The sequence below is a fragment of the Hyaena hyaena genome, unplaced genomic scaffold (assembly GCF_003009895.1).
Source record: "Hyaena hyaena isolate Hyena2069 unplaced genomic scaffold, ASM300989v1 scaffold_267, whole genome shotgun sequence".
Lineage (NCBI taxonomy): Eukaryota > Metazoa > Chordata > Mammalia > Carnivora > Hyaenidae > Hyaena > Hyaena hyaena.
The window spans coordinates 2,151,346-2,176,502 of NW_024080903.1; the positions used below are offsets into that span (position 1 = coordinate 2,151,346).

General features: G+C 48.4%; 1 protein-coding gene across 1 annotated transcript in view; it reads right to left on the bottom strand.

Annotated features, from left to right (window-relative positions):
• PARD6G (par-6 family cell polarity regulator gamma) overlaps positions 1–25,157 on the bottom strand; it is an 86,539-nt gene that overhangs the window by 42,399 nt on the left and 18,983 nt on the right. The window contains exon 2 of the mRNA XM_039245830.1: positions 17,832–18,054. Within this exon, the coding sequence (XP_039101761.1) occupies positions 17,832–18,054 (223 nt within the window). The remainder of the gene's footprint in view (positions 1–17,831; positions 18,055–25,157) is intronic.

The window sequence follows — 25,157 nt, forward strand, 5'->3', positions numbered from 1 at the left end:
CCCAGGGTCACCTCCAGGAGGGGCAGGACCGTCCACGTGTCTGCCCGCCCAGCCCCAGCCCTGCAGCCGCGCTGTAGCTTCAGCCTGTATTTACGGGACATCGTGGCCGGTACCGGAGAGGGCAACTGTAATCGCAACAGCCGAAAATAACCGCTGGCGGGACAGCCTGTACTTAGAGCAGACCTCCCTCAGTGGTTCTCGTGCCGGCGTTAACAGCCCAGGCTTGGCTGGCACGCTGGACCGACCACCCTCCTTCCTTTCTAAGGGGACGGCAGAGGCCCCAGACACGCCGTTCCCGACTCCACCACAGGCCCAGTCCCGCAGGACTTCTGAAGAAGAGGGCCACTGGGCAGACGGCTCTGCCCCTCTGGGCCCTCCGAGAAGACCCCCAACCTCCGCCGTCTTCTGCTACTGCGGTAACATCTCCCGTGCAAACACCAGCGAGAGCCGCGGCACACACGTGTGGCACGTTCCACGTCATGCTCGGGGTACAGCCCCCGCCCCTAGCCCTTCCTGGAGAGACAGATTCATGGGAGTCCTCTCTCACCTCCATCTTTCTTCTGACAGGAAGGGGCGAAGCAGCAAGAACTCAACTAGAGTTAAATAGCTGGATGGAGGCTGCAAGCCAAACGCAACGCTGCTTCAGGAAGATGTTTTAAGCAGCTGGACTGAGACATCACATGGTATGTGATTTACATACCAGGGTTCACTGCTGAGTGTGTGCAAATCAAGTTTCTGGTGTGTTCACAGAGCCATGCAGCTGAGTCCAGAACATTTCATCACCCAAAAGAAACCCCAAACCCAGAGCCATTCTCCACCCCCTGCAATGTTGTGATTTTGCTAGCCTATTTAGTTTATTTATCTGTAGTCAATTTATGCAAATATAAGCAAATATGAACAGAGATTCTCATCCTCTCCTTCTGTCACAGAGGGCAGTGTTGCAAACACACTGCTCTGGACCCTGCGTTTTCCACTTATATATATGTCTTGAAGACCCTGGAACACGTCATCTTCCTGGCATTTCTAAGCGGCCCAGTGCGGCAACAACCGTCTGGGCCAGGAAAGTCCTGGCTGGGGTCACGCCTGGTGGGCAGATGGGACCACAGCACACGCTGGCCTACCATCCAGATGTCGTCCGAAGGAATCTGCCCTCCCAGGCCACTTCCTGACGTTCCCCCTCAGGCAAACGGAGGCTCTAAGCTGTGCGCCAGGCAGTATGTGTGCCCAGGGCTGCTCGCTTCACAGCTGCAGCCATGGCACAGGCTGGGCCCTGGCAGCTCGCTGGGGCTCAAGTTTGTCCTTTGTGAAAGAGACAGCTCAGCCCCACCTTATGGGCTGGCGGCGTGGTGGGAGGGGGGAATGGTGCTGTGAGGTCTGTGGGCGAGGAAGCCCGGATGTGTCCGTGAGCCCCCGCCCCGCAGCCCCTGGAGCCTCACTGGCCCCTGCGGCCCACACAACAGCAGCACTGCCCACGTGTAGGACACAGGGCTCACGAGTGGCCCTCTGTGACACAGACCCAGAAACTGCCTGATCCCCTGTGACATGCATACCATGTCTGCAGCCCATCACTGGCCCCCTCCCCCGCCCCAAACACACACACCCGTCCTAGGAATGCTCGGCAGTCACTGGCCAGGCCTGGCAAAGCATCTGCAGAACAATCCTGGCAGCAGAGGGCACGGGAGCATTAACTGGGTCTGCAGCACCAAGGGGATGAAGATTTAACAGCAACAAAGGGTAAAGAGGACATATTTAACTTCAGAAGGACCTGGCAATCAGCAGGAGCCCCAGCAACGCCTCCTGTGGAATCGGCCGCTCCGTAAGACCTGTCGTGTGGCTGGACAGCCCCTTAGAGTTGCAGCAACATCAAGTCCCTGTGGTCCCGATGCAGCAGGAGGCTCTGTTAGCGTTTGCTACCCTACGTGCCGGCACAGTTGGCAACGGTGCTGGGGGGCGTGCTCTGAAAACTCTTCGCGGGAGACACAGTCCAGGTTAGGAAGACTTGCTCCACGCGGGGGTTCACTTCCTCATGCTGACAAACTCGTCTCCCAAACCCCGAATCCTCAAGTTGGTCAAAGGTCTCTGACTCCGCCCACTGGTGATCCTGAACATTGAAAATGTGTGCTTTATGCTTTCAGGGTTAAGCACACAAAGAGCCTCTCTCTGTGCAATCACTGAGGGAAGCCGGGAAATCCTGGCTGGCGCTCAGGTCAAAGGAGAGAGGGCACTCTGCAGGAGACACAGGACCCACAAAGCGCCCCGTGCCAGGCCAGGTGCTCCCGCAGGCAAACAGCACCGGTGAGCGCTCTCTCGGGGCCTCCACTGAGGTCTCATGGGAGTGGGCAGGGTCCCCCCGAGAGGCCTCAACCAAACGTCCACCGTATCTGAAGCCCAGGGCGGGCCAAGGCTGAGGGGGACTGCTCTGAGGGCCGGCTGCCGGGCACACTGCAGGGACCGCTGTGCCGGGGCAGCAGGAGGGAGGCAGCAGGGAGCACGGCGCTTGGGTCTGGACAAACAGCGCCACGGCCTCAAACCTCACCGTTTTCCCGCTCTTACGTCCGTCAGCAGAGCCTCCGGGCTTATCAGCCACAGGGAGGGAGGAAGCTGTGCAGATGGGCTATCACGACACCCCCCACCTGTGCCTGGGACACAGAATGAGAAATGTCCAGGGGAAGCACGTCTGCAGCTCTTTGTTGCTGGACTGACAGAGAAGCCCCAGGGCCATCAGGGGTCTCCTGTCCCAGCACATAAAGGCATATAAAGGCAGCACAGAGGCTGCCATCGTCCCAACCTGGCCTCCCTACAGGTCAGACGGTCCCCAGCAAGAGGGTGACTGACTCTTCTGAGTCTCTGCTCATGCCCTGGTATGTCCAGAGGGTCCGGAAGGTGCTTCCTCCTGGGGATAATTTAACTTGAGATTCACAACATGCACAGCCGTCCCTGCCAGCTCCGGGTCCTGGTGTGGTCACTACATGGAAACCAGGTCCCAGCAGCCAGAGGGAGGAGGGTTGGCCAGACACAGCCCCCAGGGAAGGCCTGGTTCTCTGCAGGGATGTGGTGACTCCACCAGCCAGTGACAATGTGTTTTTGGGAAAAGTATAATTCCTTACCATTTGATTCGAAATTTCTTTTTTTTTTTTTTTAATGTTTTATTTATTTCTAGGAGAGAGAGAGAGAGACAGCGTGAGCAGGGGAGGGTCAGAGAGAGAGGGAGTCACAGACTGAAACAGGCTCCAGGCTCTGAGCTGGCAGTCAGCACAGAGCCCGACGCGGGGCTCGAACCCACGAACCGCGAGATCATGACCTAAGCGAAAGTCGGACGCTTAACCGACTAAGCCACCCAGGCGCCCCTGATTTGAAATTTCTAACAAGGTGACAGACGTACACCAGATATACACAGATATGTTCTAGGAAAGTATCCGAACAGAGCTTGACCTGAACTCACCAAACACATATGGTTTTAATGGGTACAAGTTCAGAGTGGAGGATGTAAAAGTTCAGGAGATGGGTGGTGACCTCACAACAGTGGGAATGTACTTGACTCTACTGAGCTGTACACTTAAAATTGTTAAAATGATAAATTTTCTGTCATGGATGTTTTTCCACATAAAAAAATTAGCCATTATCAGCGGTTAATGCGCACTGTAGTGACACTCCCCTGCACAGTCTCCCAGCCCAGCAGGAGGCAGGGGTGGGGCTGGCAGGCCAGGGGCCACATCCTGCACCTGAGCTCCCCAGTCCAGCCGTCAGCCTCATCCCAATTCTGTCTGCACGTGTTGGCTGCCACGACACGGCTGGGGAGGAGCCCTGGGGTGCCAGGGATGTGCCGTGGCTGGTGGCCTCCGTGCTGAATCATTTTCCCACAGGACAGGGTGGAAAATAGAGATACCGGCAAAAACAGGAAGACAAACCACTGTGCAGGAGGAAATCCAAATCTTGCTTACGCTTCTGGAAGAGAAAAGTTCACAGTGGAAATTTTTATATCTCTGGACGCCAAGCTAGTGCAGGTAAATCATTTGTGTTCTCCCCAGCACGCCATCCAGTGGGGTCACACAGACACAGGGAAGGGGGTCAGACTGGCATAATGGTGCTGGAAGTTCGGGGAAGTACTGGAGAAAGACAAGTGAAAAAGGAACAAGCAAGTAGGCAAACATCTCCAGAGCTGTGAGGCCAAGGGCCTGGGATGGAGGGCACCACAGTGATTCCATACAGGGCTCTGGAAACCATGTTTCTAAAACAGGGCATCCCCTTTCCTGTCCAGCTGCCGGGGTGGGACGACTCCCTTCTGTTCTGCTGAGGCTGGACCCCAGCTGCAACGTGGGACTTCGAGAGCCCACCTGGATTTCCGCTGGCTCCTGCCCTCCTACACCTGCCCTCTGGAACAAGAAAACCTTTTAAACAGACGTGGCTACACAGAGCAGGGGGAGCCTGTCCCGGGGTATCCTTGCCTCTCAGGGCCCTCCAGGACCGACCATAACTACAGGCTCCCTTAAGTAACTTCATTCCTTCCTAAGATACTCCTCCAGATGGAATGGCACTCAATGGATTCAAAGTGACTAATGACAGGAACATAACTAGTGCCCCCGGTTGGTTACCCTAAGACCACAACTTAGGTGCAGACTAGCGGGCTAGCCTGTGGCTAAGAGGAAAGACCTCACTGTGTTCAGATCCTGGTGCCTTTTCCTAGCAAAGATGCTTTGAATGCAAAATGCCTAAGAGAGCACAATTTAGAATTAATACCATCAACTACTCCTTACCTACACAAGATGTTTTAGCCAGCCACATGCTAAAAACCATCTCAACTTGAGGCCATCTGAGAACAGATTCCCCACGAGACGTGCAGCTGGCACATCACTCTGGGTGTTTTCCCTACATGTCTTCTGTCTGCTGGTCCTGTGGGGTCTCTTAGCCGACGGCGTCCCTGCCAGGGGTTTCCTACTGGAGTCCCAGCTCAAAGGTGCACACCCACCATTTGCAGGCAAGGGAACAATCACCAGACCTGACTTTTAGAAGGTACCAGATGCTAGATGGTCCCTCTAAAATCTCCATGTTGACACCTATGTCTGACCATCCCCAGCAAAGGCCAGAAAGCTCAAACTTAACCCCTTGCTTACCAAAGGGGGGGTGGCATTTCTCATCCTGCCAGCCTTTGGCAATATTTGCTAAAACAGCACCATCCGCTCTAGACAGCTAGGTCCCGACTGAACCCAGGTCCCGATTGTGGGAGACGCTTCCAAAGATGAACAGGCGGGGCCCTGCCTCCCAGAGCACGTGGTCCAGGACATGCAGGAAAGCATGGCTGCTGCCAGGCTTCGAGAAGGCGGCTCGGCGGGTTTCTCACAAACCCAGCCCCTGTAGTGGCACTTCTGTCAGGTCCCACAGAAACCCTGCGAACCCTTCCCATGGCTTTCCGTCACCCAACTCCACCTGCACGCACCCTCTCTGGGGCTCTGTTACACACCCGCACGTGTCCCCAGGGCGCACCTCACTCAAATGGCAGGAACGGTATCCAAGTGCTTGCCACAGTGCTTGCGGAAGGCATGGGATCTAGTAGCTCCAGGAAGGAATGACCAGGCTGCAGGCCTGTGTGGTCAGGTGGGCACTAGGGCTCTGCCTCCTATGGGAAATGCCTGACTGCCCAGCTGTGAGCAGCTTCTAAACAGTCAGGCACTCGCAGGAGGTTCAGGCTGTAGGGTGCGGGGCTGACCAGGCAGACCATCCAAAGAGCCAAAGAATCCCTTTCTTCTAAGAATAGGTGAAGGCACACAGCCCTAACCCACCCTGGAAACAGAAACACAGAAACAGTTACGTTATCTGAGGAGTGTGCTGCTTTTTGTTTAAAAAGATTAGTTTCAAAGAGAAATCCTGCTAACACAGGCAGCCTGACAACCAATCACGTGGCTCAGGACTGTCAGCTTCAAGGCTGAAAGAAAGCCCCACGCTGGGCCTCCATGCTTGGCCTTATTTCCCATCAAACTGGAGTACTTGACCTCGTCCTCTTTGAGAACTGGCTGAACAAACACGTTACTCATCATGTGACAGCCGCTCTGACCTGACAGAAACGGAACAGTGAGACGGTCATCCCCAGCCAAACAGGACCCTGGCCTCCGCAGACACTTCGGCAGGCACCGTGCGCCCATGTGAAAACCACGGCCTCCACTCTAAACTTCAGCCCAGGGGTCTGCAGCTCTCACCCAGCAAGGCCGAGCTGACAGGCGCTTCCTAAACTCAGGACATAAAATATCAACTGTTGAGAGCAGGATAAGAGGCCCATGAAGTAGCAGCTGAGGTCCCTGACTTGCAGGGTTCAAAGCTGGCTGCTGTCCTAACAGGAGAGCAGCCCACAGCCCACTCCTGGGAGGCCCTCATCGGCCTTCACTGTGGCATTCGGGAGGGTACATTCAGAGCTTGTGAGTTTTCAGGTCACACGAGGATAGTCTTCAAAGATGTGTTTAAAAAGATTCCATTCAAGGGGCGCCTGGGTGACTCAGTCGGTTAAGCATCTGACTTCGGCTCAGGTCATGATCTCACCACTCGTGGGTTCGAGCCCCACGTCGGGCTCTGTGCTGACAGCCAGCTCAGAGCCAGGAACCTGTTTCAGATTCTGTGTCTCCCTCTTTCTCTGACCCTCCCCTGCTCATATTGTCTCTCTCTCTCAGAAATTAAATAAAAATTTTTAATTAAAAAAAAAAGATTCCACTCAAATGTCATTCCAATGTCCTCCTAAAAGAAGTCCATGGCAAAATCTTAGCTCAAAATACAATATGCTTCTTAACATAGCAAGATATTTCTGCTAATTTACCCGGAAGACACAGACAGACTCATACATAAAAATGCATAACACAGTTCATAAGAATGAAAATTTGGAGCAGTTTTAAATATAAAATAGGGGCGCCTGGGTGGCTTAGTCGGTTAAGCATCCGACTTTCGCTTAGGTCATGATCTCGCGGTTCGTGTGTTCGAGCCCCGAGTCGGGCTCTGTGCTGACTGCCAACTCAGAGCCTGGAGCCTGTTTCAGTCTGTGACTCCCTCTCTCTCTGACCCTCCCCTGCTCATGCTGTCTCTCTCTCTCCTAGAAATAAATAAAAAAACATTTTTAAAAAAATAAATAAATATAAAATAAGGGGTTGGTTATATTTTGTTACATTTATATAACTGATATCTCCATTAAAAGATGGCTTGTATCTACATACATCTACAAAAAGTCAAAAATACAATGCTAGCTTTTATTATGATCCTGTTAATGTAAACCTATCTTATTTATCTATTCCAAGTGGTCTGGAAGGGCTCACCAAAATGCTAATGGTGGTTACCTTGGGGTGGTGGAATTGTTTATTTCCACATTGTTTGAATTTCCTTTTACAAATATGTTATAAGCAGAAAAGACTTTTAAAAACAAAAAGTCTTACAGGGGTGCCTGGGTGGCTCAGTCCGACTCTTGATTTTGGCTCAGGTCATGATCTCACAGGCTCTGTGAGATTGAACCCCACATCAGGCTCTGCGTAGCCAGCATAGAGCCTGCTTGGGATTCTCTCTTTCCCCTCTCTCTCTCAAAGTAAATAAAAAGGGAAAAAATTAATTAAAAAAAATGAAAACAGGGGTGCCTGGGTGGCTCAGTCGGTTAAACGTCCGACTTCAGCTCAGGTCATGATCTCACGGTTCGTGGGTTTGAGCCCCGCGTTGGGCTCTGTGCTGACAGCTCAGAGCCTGGAGCCTCCTTCAGATTCTGTGTCTCCCTCTCTCTCTGACCCTCCCCTGCTCACCCTGTCTCTCTTTCTCTCTCTCTCTCTCTCAGAAATTTAAGAAAAAAAATGAAAACAAAAAGTCTTACAAAGAGTTTAATGACAGGATACATTCATGATATATTAGAGTTTTAAAAAGCATAAGTCCAAATTATAAATACACCCCGGGCTTGAATATGTAAAAGTAAATGTGACTAGAAAACAAACAAGAAAAGAGTCAAATCCTCCATGTCACTACCACGTACAAGGCATTCGCTGGGCCGGGCGCTGCCCCCTCCCACAGGCTCAGCTGGGGGTAGGGGCGGACCCAGTGCACAGGTGCGTCCAGGACACGCCGATGACCTCGTGGCTTCCGACTGCCTGCACAGATGGCTAGTTTGTCCAGGACCAGCCCCTGGATTCTTCTGGATGGTGGGTGGCTCTGGCTTTGTTTTCTTTTTAATGAGCTACATCAGCACATTCTCTCCCCCCCCTTCCACTCCTACTCCAGGGGTGAATGTGGGCTTCAGGCATTTTGTTTTCTGAATGTTCCCACGATGGAGCAACAGGAGAGCATTTGCCTTTTCTTTCAATTAAAAAAAAAAAAGAAAAATAAAGGACATTCTCCAAATATGCCCTTCCGGGAATCAGTGGCAGTTAAAGAAGCAAATAGGTCTCCTGAAAAATCTCCGGCAGCAGAGGGTGTTACATCTGTCCCTATAGACACAGGGACATAGATGAGGCTAGCTCAGCACAACTGGGATCTTCCCTGCCCTCAACACACAGCCTCAGACCCCGGGCAGTGTATGCAGAAAGAGAATTACAGCAGCTTAAACAGTCAGAGACACTAAGTGCTTCTTGCTAAGCAGTGAACCCCCAACCTAAAAACCAAATAAAACTTCTGCCACTTAATGAAGTATCTGAGGAAAGCAACTATAAGCAGGATTTACGTGGCCTGACAATTTAAGATTCCGCCAGTGCATATACCCAAACTGTCAATGATTCTATATGTTTTACTTTGAAGAACATTCTGTAATTACTTCTTCTGACAACCCCCCCCCCCCAATCATGCAACTTCTGATAAATCAGACATATGTGTCTTGCCCCTTCTAGGCCCCGAGAAGGGCACCACAACACCAGGGACAGTGAGCAGAGAGGTGGGGGTGCACAGTATTTATGTTTCTTTTACAGGCAGATATTTCAAAGCATTTTAATTGTGCTGAAAATCTTGTGGTCTAATTAAGTCTTCCCAAGCCTCCCGTGACATCCTGGGAGGCCACTCACCCTAGGGACGGAAGAGCTACAGACATCCAACCAGGGTTCCACCTCCAATTCTGGGCTGGGGCCTGGGAGGCAAAAAGGCCCATCTCTTAAGTAACAAGAGGGCTGGGAAGCTGGCGTTGGAGGGATTTATTGAAGGATATGTGGTGAAAAGTTAGTGTTTGTACTTCCTGTTTCTTCTGCTAAAAATAGAAAGAGATACTTTGAGTGTCTTTGCTGATCTTGTCCTGCATCTCTCTGGTTTGGGCCAGCTTTCCGAAATGTTCCTGCATCCTTGGGGATAACCAGAGGAGTGTGCAGGAGAAGGGAAGACTGGCTCCCCACCCCTGGCTGGGTGTGTGGTCCACGTATGCAAATCCTGTGACTATTTGACTCCAGCAACGTACTTAAATGGGCACAGCATTCAAGTGAAAGGCATGATGACGTCTGTTGTGCATACATGGGGAGACGATGCAATTTTTAGGAGTCCGGCACTGGACAGAGGACTACAGAAGTCTATTAAATGTGGAAGGAGAGAAGCTTATATGTGTGAAGGCCAAAGGCAAGGTCCTCTGTCCCCCTGGGCAGAAATGCCATCTAACATTCTAAGGGAGATGTCCCTGATTGGGTCCCAGAAAGACAAAATGCAAGTCATTATTGGCCTGTCATCTGATCCCCCAAATGCAGACTCTCTGTAACTGGCTTCCTAACCCTGAGCACTCCAAGAGCCCTTGGCAATCTGATGATGCTGGGAAATTGCTGCTCAGAATAATGTTTTTAAAGGCATCAAGTAAAATACATGTATTTACAAAGGAAATCCGTTACTCTGAAGACATTGATCAAAATACTACAGAAAATATGTGGTATAACACTGTATGTGCCTTCCTACTAATGCATTACATAACAATCTGTATCCCTGTTTTAAAATAATGATTACAGGGGCACCTGGGTGGCTCAGTCAGTTGAGTGCCCAACTCTTGGTTTTGGCTCAGATCATGATCTCGGCAGTTGGTGGGACCGAGCCCTGCATTGGACTCCGTGTGACAGCACAGAGCCTGCTTGGGATTCTCCCTCCCTCTCTCTCTTTCCCTCTGCCTCTCTCTCTCTCTCTCTCTCTCTCAAAATAAATGAATAAACTTTAAAAAAATAATATTAAAATAGTGATTACAGTAAATGACACTCAAAATATCTGGCTACAGTAAACACATGAACACACAATATGAGAATATCTGTGATTCCGACTGGAACAAAGTTGCAGGGCCCCCATTGCCGTACAGTGTCACTTACATCCCTAACAAGTTTACCAGTGGACCCGAAACAGAAGCCAACTGAAGGTTCCTGAGCACTGTCTGGAGTTTTGATGCCAAATAAATTTAAAAAGTCCAACTTTTTACACATATTGAAAATGGCTGAATTTTGGAAATAAAGGTTAAAGATGAGCCCAGATGACATCACCCGAGGTCAAGGCTCAGACTCAATAGAGTCTGGTTTGATTCTCATACTTTTTAATTTTGTAAGAGAGATACTGAGATAAAATTTATTGAAAAATATTTTACTTAACATAATGTTCACCCATTTAAGTAGTAAAATTCAATGGTTAGGAGTATACTTACAAAGGCCTGCAGTCAACACCACTATTGAATTACAGAATATTTCCACTGTCCAGTAAAGAAACCCTAACCTCCCAATACCCCCTCTCCCTAGCAACCACAAATCTGTTTCTGTCTCTATGGACTTCTTATACATGGTTGACTCTCATTATTCTATAAAGTCTCCATAAACATTGAATTATTGAATACTGAACCATGGCTACTGAGAAAATACAGGGTTAGGTTCCTGTGAGTCTCTGACCACGTTTTCATCCACTGAGCAACACAAAACCTTCTGCTATATATGTTTCTATTTAAAGACATGTATTTAGTGGGGTGCTTGAGTGGCTCGGTCAGTTAAGCATCTGACTTTGGCTCAGGTCATGATCTCATGGTTCATGAGTTTGAGTTCCACAGAGACTGTCAGCAGAGAGCTTAGTTCAGATCTTCTGACTCCCTCTCTGTCTGTCCCTCCCACACCCACACATACACACACACTATCTCTCAAAAATAAACAAACATTAAAAAAAAGACATGTATTTAGTATATATTATTGATTCATAATGTTGAACTCATAGCTAAGAGCATTTTCTATGTAAAGCACATCACATCCCTCTTTCACTTAGGAAAACTCAGCAGCAGTCCTGCACTATGCATGGGGTCATTTTCAACAGTGAAATCATAAGAAAACCACAGGAGGATTCTGGGAAGACAGCTAAGCAGGGGCCCCGGGAACCTCTCCCCCCAGACGACACAGCGGGGGCAGAACCCGTGTGACGGAGCTGCCTCGGAGCCGTGGGCCAGGCCGAAGGCCTGCAGCGGGTCCGGGGGAAGGAGCCAGTTTTGGTCGATTCCAGCTCTCAGCACGGAGGCACCTACCCGTCCCGCACCCCAGCCACGTGGCAGGCAGCCTGCAGAAGCCGGGGGGACGCAAAGGACCCTGTCCCTCCAGACGGCAGGACGCGGTGCTCTGAGCACACAGGTGCAGACACAGAGCTGGCGGCCGCTGCCGTCGCCCCTCCAGCTCCAGCTCCAGCGACTTGGAGGGAGGGACGGGCCAGTGCCTCTCATCCCCCTTCTGTTTTTCACTTTCCCCCTTTTGGGAGCCACACATTAAAGACCAGGACAGAAAAACGGCTGCCTACACGGGGAAATCGGGAAGTGACCGGGCGCACTCAAGGGAAGGCTCAGAGAAGACATTACGTCCACACCTGAGGCTGACAGCCGGCACAGAGCCCGCAACAAGGGAAAGAACAACGACAAAACAGCAGCCCCTGGGGAAGGGGAGGGTGTGATTTCCAGAGGAAGCGCATCGTGAGTAATGCCCAGCGCTCAGCAAATCACAGGGCACATGAAGAAACAGGAGACTTTGGCCCATTGAAAGGAAAAAGATAATTCAACAGAGTCCGTCCAATGTCAGATCTACTAGACAGACTTTAAAGCCACTGTCTTAAAGATGCTCAAAGAACTAGAGGAAGATGTGGATAAAATCATGAAAACAAGTATGAAAAAAATGGAAATATCAGTAAAGAAAGAGAAAACCAGAAAAGGAACCCCAAAGAAATTCTGGAGCTGGGGCACCTGGGTGGCTCAGTTGGTTAAGTGCTGACTTTGGCTCAGGTTATGATCTCACGGTTCTTGGGTCTGAGCTCCGTGTCAGGCTCTGACTCAGAGCCTGGAGCCTACTTCAGATTCTGTGTCTCTCTCTCTCTGCCCCTCCCCTTCTTGTGCTTTGTTTCTATCTCTCAAAAATAAATATGTTAAAAATTTTTAAAAGAAAAGAAATTCTGGAGCTGAAAAGTACAATAACTGAAATGAAAAATTCACTAGAGGGATTCAAAACAGATTTGAACAGACAGAGGAAATACCAGTGAATCTGAAGACAGGACAGTGGAAATCATCAACACTGTGGAACAGAAAGTAAATGAAGAAAACAGAAACTGAGGGGCCCATGGGACACCATCAAGAGTACCAACACACACACTGTGGGAGTCTCAGAAGGAAGAGAGAGGGCTTGAGAGAGTATTTGAAGAAACAATGGCTAAAAACCTTCCTAACTTTAAGAAAGACATGAATATAAAATCCAAGATGCTCAGCAAATTCCAAATAAGATGAACTCAGACAGACCCACTCTGAGTCACGATATAACCAAACTTTCAAAAGACAAAGAGAGAATCTTGAAAGCAGCAAAAGAGAAGAGAATCATCACACCCAAGGGACTCTCAATAAGATTATCTGCAGATTTTTCATCAGAAACTTTGGGTTTAAAGAAAGTACCAACACAGTCAAGACGACACTGGAGAAAAACCCGCCACACAGGAATCCATATCCAGCAAGACTGTGCCGCACAGTGAGAGGGAGAGCAAGACGTTCCCAAACAAACACACGCCATGGCAGGTGGTGACCACTGACCTTTCTTGCAAGAACTGCTCCCAGGAGTAGTGCAGATGCAGGGACAGGACAGGAGACGGTAACCGGAGGCCGGGCAAGAGCTAAGGTCCTGGGGCAGGCCAGCACACGGGCGGGAGCTAAGGTCCTGGGGCAGGCCAGCACACGGCTAGTTATAAAAGCTAAAAACCTAAGTTAAGACCTAAAACTATAAAACTCTTAGAAGAATACTTGGGACAAATGCCTCAGGACATTGGATTTGGCAATGATTTCTTGGATACGACAACAAAGGCACAGTTAACAAAAGAAAAAATAGATAAATTTGACTTTGTACCAAATTAGAAATTTTGTACATCAAAAGACACGATGTGCAGAGTATAAAGGCAACCTATAGAATGAGAGAAAATATTTGCGAGTCCATATCTGACAAGGGATTAATATCCAGAATAAAAAGACTCGTGAAACTCAACAATCAAAGACAACCTTGTGCAAAAACAGGCAAAGGATCTGAACCAAAGGATCTCTCCAAAGAAGACATACAAGTGCCCATGAAGCACTGAAAACATGCTCCACATCGCGGATTACTAGGGACTTGCGATCAAAAGTAGGAGATCCCACCTCACGCTCATTGTGGTGGCTACTTTTAAAGAACCAGAAAACAACAGGTGTTGGTAAGGAGGTGGAGAAACTAGAACCCTGTGCACTGTCGTGGGAATGCAAAACGGCACAGTCACTGTGGAAAAAGGTATGACGGTCTCTCAGAAAATTAAAAATAGAATTCCCAGGTGCAGCAGCAATATTTATACTGCAGAGTCTCTACCCAAAAGCACGGAAAGTCGGGTCTCAAAGGGGTATTTGTCTCGTGTTCACAGCAGCATTATTCCCAGTAGCTAAAACATGGAAGAAACCCAGATGTTCACTGATGGGAGAATGATGACTAAAACGTGGTCTTTTCCAATGGAATATTATTCAACCTGAAAAAGCAAGGAAATGCTGGCAGTCACTCCCCTGAGGTGAGCCGTTGAGGACATAGTGCTAGGTGAAAGAACCAGCCACAAACACTGTAGGAATCCACTTATATGAGGCTCTTAAAGGGGGGGTCACAATCATACAGGTAGAAAGTAGGGTGGTGGGCACCAGGGGCAGGAGGGAGGGCAGAATGGGGAGTTAGTGTTTAAAAGACAGAATGACTCAGTTTTGCAGGATGAAAAGCATTATGAAGATAGATGGTAGTACATCAGTGTGAACTAGTATTAATGTCACCGGACCACACAATGGTAAACTTTTTATCTGTATTTTACCACAATTATCAAAAAAGAATAAGCACAAAAAAGTGGAAAAACATGGCAGCAAATAGACTGTGTCAAGGATGCGTGTTTACAGTGAGGGCTGATGCAAGAAGGCGACCCCTTCTCCACCCTCCGCTGCACTGGCAGCCGACTCTCCACTGCTGTGCACGTCTGGAAACGACCGCTGGAGTGCTCTGAGCATCGACTGTGGGCAGCAAATAAACTTTAGCGACTCTGCAGACACAGACTCTGCACCTCAGGGCAAAGACTGAATGGATCCCTACGACAACGGCCTCCATGCCCGGCGGCTCTCACATGCCCTTTGTTCCCAGGTTCCCACGAGCTGCGTCCCCTCAGTCCCATCTACGGCTGAGTCCCGTCCCAACGCACATGTGCGTGCGCTCACCAGTCTGCGCACACTTGGGCGTTTCCACCTTTCAGCCATCACGGACCTCGCTGCAGTCAACAGTCATGCGCAAGTTCCTGTGCAGGAATATGTTTCCTACATCCTGGTATTTTGTTGAATGGTTTCCATGTCTGTATTCATAAGGGATGTTGGCCTGAAGTTTTATTGTGATGTGTACATGTGGTTTGGGGGAAGAGATTGATGAGTAACGAATAAAATATTCTTCCTAAACGTAACTGTGGATTTACTTGAATATCTATCTGTTAGAAGACTGATGGCTCTTCCCTTGTGACAGTGACATAGTTTTCTCCTAAAATATACACCAAGGTATAGAAAGTTATTAGGGAAATGACAGAGTGGGTGTGGCTGCAGTTAAATCATGAAATCAGTATTACTGTGACTGACATCTTCGAACACCTGCTGTAGGAAAAGAACGTGGTACCTGAGTGTCACCTCCCAGGGTGGCCCCGGCAGCGCCCTGCCTGCAGATGGACCCGCCTTTCACAGAGTTAGAGGGTCCGTCCTGCACGTGGGATGGCTCCCGCTTCCTACCATCCACAGAAACCCAACTGTCCTGCCTCTCCCACTTGGACATAGTATTTACAGCAACAGTCCACTGAGGACGGTGAGAACAGAGCCCTAGTTTCCCCAGTAATGGAATCGAGGGGCTGGGCTTTGTACTCCTTTGAATATTAGGAGTACTTTATTTTTTTTTCTTTTACTTATTTTGAGAGAGAGAGAGCACACAGCAAGGGCAGAGAGAAAGGGAAAGAGGGAGAATCCCAGGCAAGCCCCAAGCTGTCAGCACAGAGCCCGCCGCGGGGCTCAAACTGAAATCGAGTTGGACGCTTAACCGACTAAGCCACCCAGGCACCCCAGGAGCATTTTCCAATTTAAGTATTACAACTATCTATGTTTTGTTTGTTTTTAATTTTTTTTAATGTTTATTTATTTTTGAGAGAGAGGGATAGAGAGAGACAGAATGTAAGTTGGGGAGGGGCACAGAGAGAAGAAGGCACAGAATCCGAAGCAGTATCCAGGTTCTGAGCTGTCAGTATAGAAATTTTGTACATCAAAAGGGGTGCGAACCCACGAACTGCGAGATCATGACCCAAGCCGAAGTTGAACGCTTAACCAACAGAGCCACCCCAGGGCCCCAGGTACGACATCTTTCTGAGGTAGGCGCTGCTCTCCCATTTCATAAACTAGAACATTAGGGATCAGCTGGTCACATAGTCAGTGAGAAGGTGCTAGAGGAAGGGTCTGAACCGCGGTCCCTGACACAGGTCTCTGTCATGTGACAGAGAAAGGCAGGGGTTGTAGGCGACACGCTACAGGGCTGCGTAAGAACCGCCTCACCCTAAGCCAGATGATTGAAATCCGAGCTATTTCTCTGAGGGCAGCAGAGGAAGAAAAGTAGGTAACGAAGACAGGGCGCGGGGCCTCAGCCAGCAAGCGGCAAAGAGGCAAGGCCACGTGAGCCACCCGTGGGAAGCTGACACACTTATGACCGCACAGACCTCAGAGCTCCTTGTGTCACCCCAGCCTCAGGGTCCCCAGCACGGGGTGCCCGGTGTCAGTAGCACTTTGAGGGAAAAGCGTGCTGTCTGTGGCACCTCCAGTCCCAGCCTTGCGCGGACAACACTCGTTCCCTCGGTGACCAACGACAGAGCCCACGTGTGGATCTCTGGGTCACACGGTGCTCCACACCCACTGCTCACCCTCCCGCACCCTGTGAGCAAGCACCGTGATCCGGGCCGACCAGGACGGAGCCATAAGTCCACATGGACAGCAAGCAGCCCTGAGAACAACCGCTAAAAAGACACAGAGAAGCCAAGGAACAGGACGGAGAATGGGCCGCGGGGACACAAGGTGACTGAGTAGCGCAGTCTGAAACCAGGCCTCTGAGCGGGCGGCTCCAGGCGGGGGCAGCCGGGTGCAGGTGTGGCCAGGGCAGCGGGAGGAGGGCACGGCAGAGCTGGGGACCCCGTAGAGGCAGCGGAGGGGCTTGATGCCAGCAACGCTGAGGGGCTGGGGACGAAGCGAAAGCCACTACGAGGAGGTGACGGTGCCATCAGCAGGACAGCCAGGCTCAGCGGAGACCGAAGACGCAGCACAGTTTGATCCCGCGCCAGAGAACCAGTCAGAAGGTGAGGCCAGCGGGCCTCCCGCTGTTCCCTTCCAGCAGCGCAGACAAGAAGAGCCACCGTTCGCAGAGCCGCGGCCAGCACGCCCTGAGCACTCTGCACATGTGGCCTTCTCACCTCAGGGTAACACGATGCGCGCAGGTGGCCCACCTGCACGGCAGGGACGGAGGCACTGGCCGCCCTCGGGACTGGGCGCCCAGCTCCACGCCTCAGCCTCCAGGGTCCCAGCCTCCAGCATCCCAGCCTCCTTCTGCCCCAGACACTGTGGCTGCTGCTCCCGGTCTCTGCTCAGCTCTCCTGCCCCCACACTGAGGCCACAGCGGTCACCCTGCAAGTGACCCGCTGCAGGCGGTCAGTGTGCTCGTGTGGTCACCAAAGTTCCAGTCACGACCAAGTCAGCCAGGAATGGCCTCGCCTGCAGGCGGCTCTTTCCTTCAGTGTTTTATTTTGAAATGTAAAGACTCTCCCAAGTGCAGAGACGAGAAAACACGTCCGAAACGCAGCTCTGAGAAGAGACCAGCACAAGGCCCAGCTTTGACTCAACAGTGGGGCACACGGCCTCCCAACCATTAACCTACCTTAGCAGCCTGTTTTCCCATAAAACGATACTGTTACAGCAAAGCCAGGCCCTCAGAGCTAAAAGTTAGCCAAAGTTATAATTTAAAGCGAGCATAATTTTCCAATCCTAAAAAGACAGTGGAAAACACACACTAGCGACCACAAGTTTCATTCCTGGGTTGCTGGCTAATGCCTTTTTGTCAGTGAATTCGCTTGCATCCAGTTAAAAAATGAAAGCATCAATATTATTTTTCTTCAGTATTTAAAAATCAGAAGTCAACACTATTTAAGATAGAAAATGCATTATAAAATTTTTAAGACTTTCTAATAAAGTGATGTTGACCAAACAAACATTACTTTCTTTTCTACCACAGACTAGAAAAGAGAATCGCATGGCTCTGTAATGACACACAAAACCAAAAACTGCGTGTTTGAAATGGGTGCAGACCACGAGCACCCTCCCCACCCTCCAATACCTCGTTTCTGGATGAAGACCCTGAGCAGGGGGTTGGCACTCGAGACTGCCTTGCAGAAGTTGTCGTCGTTGTTGATGGGCAGCAGGTCGCCATGCACATCGGCGTACCCGATGGTCACGTCCGTGTTGGAGATGTGGTGCGTGTGAAGCACCAGGTTGTAGAAGTCTTCAAACTTCCCTGGCTTCTGACGGTCCAAGGAAAATCTCCGGAACTCAGCCCCAAACTGCAATGCAAGACACGGGGAACATAAATAGCAGAGAAAAGACCTGAAATGAGGCTTGTTCACTTCACATCAGGCGTGTCCTGAACCTCAATGAGGCCCAGGACACGGTGGTGAAGTGTGTCCCTGTCCTAACGGAGCTTCTGCAAGAACACGAGGAAAGGGAGACACAAGTGTGAGGGATCAGCTCACTCAACGCTGACCTGCGTCCTGAGGACAGGACAGGTGGTGTAGCTCAGGCTACTGAGGAAAAAGCAATGTCAAAATGTATAATGAGATGGTGGACGAGAGGAAACAGGCACCTGTGCTCGGTGAGGGCCTTCACCTGGGTGGCTGCCCACAGCACAGCAAACACTTGAGGCAGGAGGGACGCAAGGCCAGCTGAACGCTCCGCACATTTTCCTAAGGGTAATGGGCGGTCCTGGAACAATTTCAGTTTTAAGCAAGGAACTCATTTGTTATGATTTGCATTTGATTTTTAAAAAGTCAAATTTTTGATTTTTAAAAAATCAAATTTTACTTATTTACTGAGAGAGAGAGGGACGGAGAGAGCACACACACATGAGTGACAGAGTAAGAGAAGGAAGGAGAGAACCCTGGGCAGGCTCCGTGCTGTCAGCACAGAGCCCCACGTGAGATCACGACCTGAGCAAAAATCAAATCAGATGCTTGACCTCCTGAGCCCCCCAAAGGCCTCTGAATTGCATTTTTCAAAGATCAAATAACTACACTATCAAAGGCTCAAAAGTGGAAGCAAAAGTGAAAGAAAGAAGGAATGTAGTCAAAAGGAGGCTTCACAAATCTCAGGGGACAGGAGCGTGGGCCCTGGTACTGGCCCAAACACGGGGCCGGTCTCTCTCAAAAAAGATAGTATTCGCTCTACCTGCTCTGGGACCCATGTTTCCTGAAAGTCCCTGGCCCTGGCTCAGGTGCCCACCCCGTTCTCTGCCAGGAAAGGACGCGAGGTCACCTCCCACAGGCTGAACCGTGCTGGGATCCGAGGACACCACCTCTGTTTGGCCTAAGGTTTTCTGGATTAGCACATGCTGTTGTCCCTCACTGGGCAATACAGACCTTTATTCATCAGGCAGGACAGATTCAGTGCTCTTCAACACAACTGAAAACTAATTATAGTGGTTCCAAAATACACAAGAATGAAATGTCTAATGTTTACACTAAACGAGTCATTACATCATCTAGACATTATGTCAACTAAGGCAAATCAACTCAGACCATATGGGTTTGTGTGGTTCTCAGAGTGGGCAGGCATCAGAATCACCTGGACCCCCAGAGGTCTGGACTGGGCAGATCTGGAGAGGGGCCCAACAATTTGCATTTTTAACCAGTTCCCAGGAGAAGCTGATGCCCTTGGCCTGGGGACTGCACCCATAAAAGCGCTGGTTTTAAAGGAATCAGTCTCCAAATCTCCATGTTCACAGACCTCGGAGAACCAGAGTCTCTTCATCCATTTCCCTTCTTAAAAAACAAAACAAACCTCTTACCCATCCTGCATTGCCCCAAGAATAAAATACTTCAACACACAGGGCAGTGGGACATTCCAAAATAGCGGTTTGGGAAAAGCCACTTTCAGTGAGTAAGCACTGGGTTAGGGGAGGAGGGGCTCCGAGCTCAGCTTGCCGCAGAGGGCACAGCAAAGGCTCTCCCCCATCTCCGCTGCTGTCAGAGGCGCCCACCTTAAGGAGGGGCCTGTGAACACAGCACAGCAAACCTAGAAATCTCTCCCACGTTGCTGAAAGATAAGCATTCCTCTTCTTCTCTATATTCATTCCAGTGTGCCTTCCACTGGCCGGCCCAGGGTGAGCAGTGCACAATCTCTCACACACAGGGGCTACATCCTATGGTCACGAAACTTTTCAAAGCACAAGAGTTCAGGCCTACAACATTAGTTTAATGTGGTTTTTTTCAGATTCGGTTATGCCATCACATCATGAATATTTATTTCAGCAATAGCCATCATCTCTCCCATCTCAGGTCTAATACAAGCTAACTTCCAGAGTAATCAGTTTTTATCAGTATACAACCTCTTTTCATTAAGCACATAAAGAGAGTTCAATGGTGTCCAGTGAAACCACAGTGTGCCTCTAAGTTTCAAATGCATTTCTTGGTTGACTATTCTCCCAAACTGGACACTACGGCCTCACTGTGATTTAAGGGACACCGGCTGCCTCTCCTTGACACACTCCCACTGGATTAGGCCACATCCTGGTGTGAGCAGTGAGAAACAGCACATGTAAGGCAGGTCCCTTCTGCAACGTTTCTGGTGTAACTGCATTTGGCAGTCAATCTAAGGTGAATCTAATTTATTTCTCCAATCTTTTAGTGGTTTTCTTCAAAAGATGTCTTTTTAAAACTAAAAAAAAATTTTTTTTTTAGAGAGCGAGAGAGAGTGCATGAGCAGAGGAGAGGGGCAGGAGAGACAGAATCTCAAGCAGGCTCCACATGGAGCCTGACATGGGGCTCATGACTATGACCCTGGGGTCATGACCTGAGCCACCAAGGTTCCCCTTCTTCAAAATATGTCTTAACGTGTGGATTTGAAATGAAAATGAATCCAGACTTCTTCCTGACAGAAAGCAAGTCTGATCTGTATTTGACAATGAGGCTGACTATGTTACTCCACCCAGCCCCACCGTGAACATGCTTCTTATGCTGATGAGTCCCAAAGTTTGGAGAAAAGAGGTATGAAATGAGAAATTAGCATTTTTCCTAATTTTTTTTAATATGGGAAAATACACAAAACATGAAGTTTACCATTAAAAAATTTACTGTTTGTTTATTTTTGAGAGAGAGAAAAACCAAGTGAGAGTGGGGGAGGGGCAGAGAGAGGGGGAGACACAGAATCCAAAGCAGGCTCCAGGCTCCGAGCTGTCAGCACAGAGCCCGATGCGGGGGGCTCGAACCAACAAACCGTGAGATCGTGACCTGAGTCAGTCACTTAACTGACTGAGCCACCCAGGGACCCCCAAAGTTTACCGTATTAATTATTAAGTGTACAGTTCAGTGGCAGTAATACATTCGCACTGCTAAGTAGCCGTCCCCATCCATGTGCCTTCTTATCTTGTGCAACTGAGTCCGTTCCCACTAAACACGGACTCCCAGCCCCTCCCCTAGTCCCTGGTGCTACCATCTGCTTGCCTGTCTCCATGAATGTGACTCGTCTGAGTACTTCATATGAGTGGAATCATAGAGTTTTGTCTTTTTGTGATTGGCTCATTCCCCTGATCAAACATGTGATTTGAAACACTTTCTCTCATTCTGTGGGTTGCTTTCCTCTGTGGATCTGGGTCCTTCTAAGGGGAAATGTTACAGCTGTGAGCAGGGCACAGGAGGAGAAGGTGGACTGTTTGAGGCCACTGTCTAACTTGCCTGCTAACCTAGGGCAGGTGCCATAATGCAAGTTTTTCTTAAAACTTTCCTTAGTAAGCACTGAGCTTTGAAGTTGTAACTGTTCTGGACTGAGGAGACGGCCTCCCAGACAGACACCCCCCTTTGTGGAGTTCTGCGGGTTTGAGTGTGGGGCAGCAGGCGAGTGTCTGACGCTCAGCTGTCACTACCTTCTCGTGAGCCTTGCTGCGGGAACAAATACCTACAGTGGAGACTCGGCATTTCAGGGTGGTCTCTAGTAAACTTTAAAGCTGGCTCGGAGGGCACCTGGGTGGCTCAGTCGGTTCAGCGTCCAACTTCAACTCAGGTCATGATCTCACAGTTCATGGGTTCGAGCCCCACGTTGGGCTCTGTGCTGACAGCTCAGAGCCTGGAGCTGCTTCAGATTCTGTGTCTCCCTCTCTCTCTGACCCTCCCCTGCTCACACTGTCTCTCTCTCTCTCTCTCAAAAAAATAAATAAATAAATAAATAAAACATTAAAAAAATTAAAATTATAAAGTTGCTTCAGGCATTTTCATAGGGATACCTATACACTAATGCAGTGTTATTCAAATGTCACATACCTCCTAAAGAATTCTGAAAAACTAAAGGCCAATTTATTTTTAAGTTAGCATCTAAGTTTTTCATAATAAAAATAAATTGTGACAAGGGATGTAATTTCCAGCATACTGTAAATATTTCTTTTAAAAATAAATATTTTATCAGATGATCTTTTAAATATAGTCAATGAAATCTAAATGCCACAGCGATATGATGTTACCATCATGCACTTTAAAATAGAATAGCCAACTCTTGTATAATGATCAGAAATTCTACATGGGTCTTTTCTCTGCTTGGTCTCTTGTTTCTATCACACAGTTCTCCAAAAGGATTGAACCCTAGTATTTTGTCATAATAATTTATTCTTGAGTACCCTTTCACTCTTCTATGTAAGAACAGATAAATTGAATTAAACATTCTTTTTCACATGGCCACAAGACTCTATTTGTGGAGAGTATTCCTACATTGTTGATAGTGGTTATGAAGTTTTAATTCTGGAAGATGGAAAGAGTACTGGAGGGTATGCACAACAACGTGATGTAAACTGTATACTGCTAAACTGTATGCTCAAAAACTGGCGAAGATGGTGAATTTAATGTGTATTTTACCAAAACTATACAGTGATATAAAATAAATATATATTTTTTACAGCAAAAAAGTTTGTAGCCTAAGTCATCACAATGATTAAATCATGATTGAAACAGTTACAAATTTTCATAGATAATTATTAACCATCCAAAGTAAACACCTAAAAACATCTTTCATGAGGAGTGTTTTTGCTAAATGAGGCCAGTGTAACATCGGCTCTTTTCCTCCTTCTCCTTGCTGTGAATGTAAGTTGATGGGACTGAGGGCTCGAAGACATAACTGACCTCAGCTCTATGACTCTTACCAAGTAATGTGCCAAAAAGAAATGATCAGAGAGTGGTCTATCTTTAAAAATATTTTAAATAATCTATTAGCTGACAATTAGGACAACTTTTTAAAAAATGTTTTTAAATGTGGGGCGCCTGGGTGGCTCAGTCGGTTAAGTGTCCGGCTTCAGCTCAGGTCATGATCTCATGGTTTGTGGGTTCGAGTTCCACGTCAGGCTCTGTGCTGACAGCTCAGAGCCTGGAGCTGCTTCAGATTCTGTGTCTCCCTCTCTCTCTGCCCCTCCCCTGCTCGCTCGCTCGTTCTCTCTCTCTCAAAAAAAGAAAAAAAAAAGTTTTATTTATTTTTAAGACAGAGACAGAGCATGAGAGGAAGGGGGCAGAGAGACAGGGAGACAGAATCTGAAGCAGGCTCCAGGCTCTGAGCTGTCAGCACAGAGCCTGACACGGGGCCCGAACCCACGAACGTGAGATCATGACCTGAGCTGAAGTCGGAGGTTTAACTGACTGAGCCCCCCGGGCGCCCCCAATTAGGACAACTTTCAATGCTGTTGAAAGCAAAGTATTGGACACCACTGGACTTGTAGCATTTCCTGCCCAATTCTCAGAACCATTCACTTTTTCAATTTCTGGTAAGGACACCAAGAATTATATGACAATGAATTGTGTCTGCATTTAGAGGAAACTTGCTTAATCTGATATAATGGGGAAGTAAAAACATAAAATTAGTACCCCATGCCAATATGTATTTTTAAATAAAATGCTTTTATCATACTGAAGTTGGATTCTTATATAACAACGCCATCACCAAAAGACACTCAAAATGGATAAATGACCTAAATGTAAAATCTGAAACTGCAGAATTCTTAAATAAAAACATAGTGCCAAAGCTTCAGGATACTGGGTTTGGTAGTGATCTACTGGATGTGACGCCAAAGGCACAGGTAACAAAAGAAAAAATAGACATTGGACTTAATGAAAACTACCTTTTATGCATTAGAAAGACACTATCCATGGAGTACAATAGCCTGCAAAGAGGATAATATTCAGAATATACAGGGAGCTCCTAAGTACAACTGGTATATGTCCCCACAGTGGAATGTTACTCAGCCTTAAAAAGGAAGGATCTTCTTTCACCTGCTACCACACGGATGAACCTGGGGGACTTTGTGCTGCATGAAACAAACCAGCAACAAAAGGGTGAATGCTGTGTGGTTCCACTCGCAGGAGCTCCCCAGAGCCAGCAGATCACGGAGACAGAAAGCAGGCAGTAGTTGCAAGGAACCAGGAAATTATTGCTTAAGTGATAGACTTTTGCTTTTACAAGACAAAAGAGTTCTGGAGATGGATGTGGGGAGGGGCGGCTGCACAACAGTGTGAATGTACTTAGTGACACTGAACTGCACGTGTAAAATGGTTAAGTGGCAAATTTTATGTTGTGTGTATTTTACTACAGTGGAAGAGATGGAGGGGAAGGAGGCTGTGTAAAGCTCTCATACACTCCTACAAACGCAGAAGGCCACACACACATGCAGGGCTGTGTGAGTGATCAGGAAAGACCCAAGAATGCTATTAGCTCTCCTATCTGGAGACCTGGGATTCTGTGAGTCAGGAAGTGAAGGCTAAAGTGGAGCGTAAGCAGCTGGAGCTGACACACACACAGAGCCCTGAGCAGAGGCTGGGGGACCTACTACTTGAGATCATGTAAGGAGATCTCTGTGCAATCACCAGATGACCATGAAGCTAACAGTGGTCACACATAACAAATAATATACTTTACAGAATCTGTCCAGGAAAGTCACAAAACAAACAAAAAGCAGCAACAACCACAAACCCTTAAGAGGGAAGGGTGTGATTCCCAGAGTGATCACATCATTGTATTTAAAATATCTAGTTTTGGGGGCGCCTAGGTGGCTCCATTGGTTAAGCGTCTAACTTCAGCTCAGGTCATGATCTCGTGGTTTGTGAATTTGAGCCCTGCCTCTGGCTCTGTGCTGAGGGCTCAGAGTCTGGAGCCTGCTTTGGATTCTCTGTCTCCCTCTCTTTTTTCCCCTTGCCTGCTCATGCTGTCTCTCTCTCTCTCAAAAAAAAAAAACAAACAAACATTAAAAAAAAATTTAATGCCTAGTTTTTCACAAAATTATGAGATACATCAAGAAACAGAAAAAAATAGCTTCCATACAGAGGAAAATAAGCAGTCAATGAGGGGCCCAGATGCTGCACTCACAAGACAAAGATTTTAGATTAGCTATTATAATTATATTCAAATAAGTGAAGGAAACCATGTT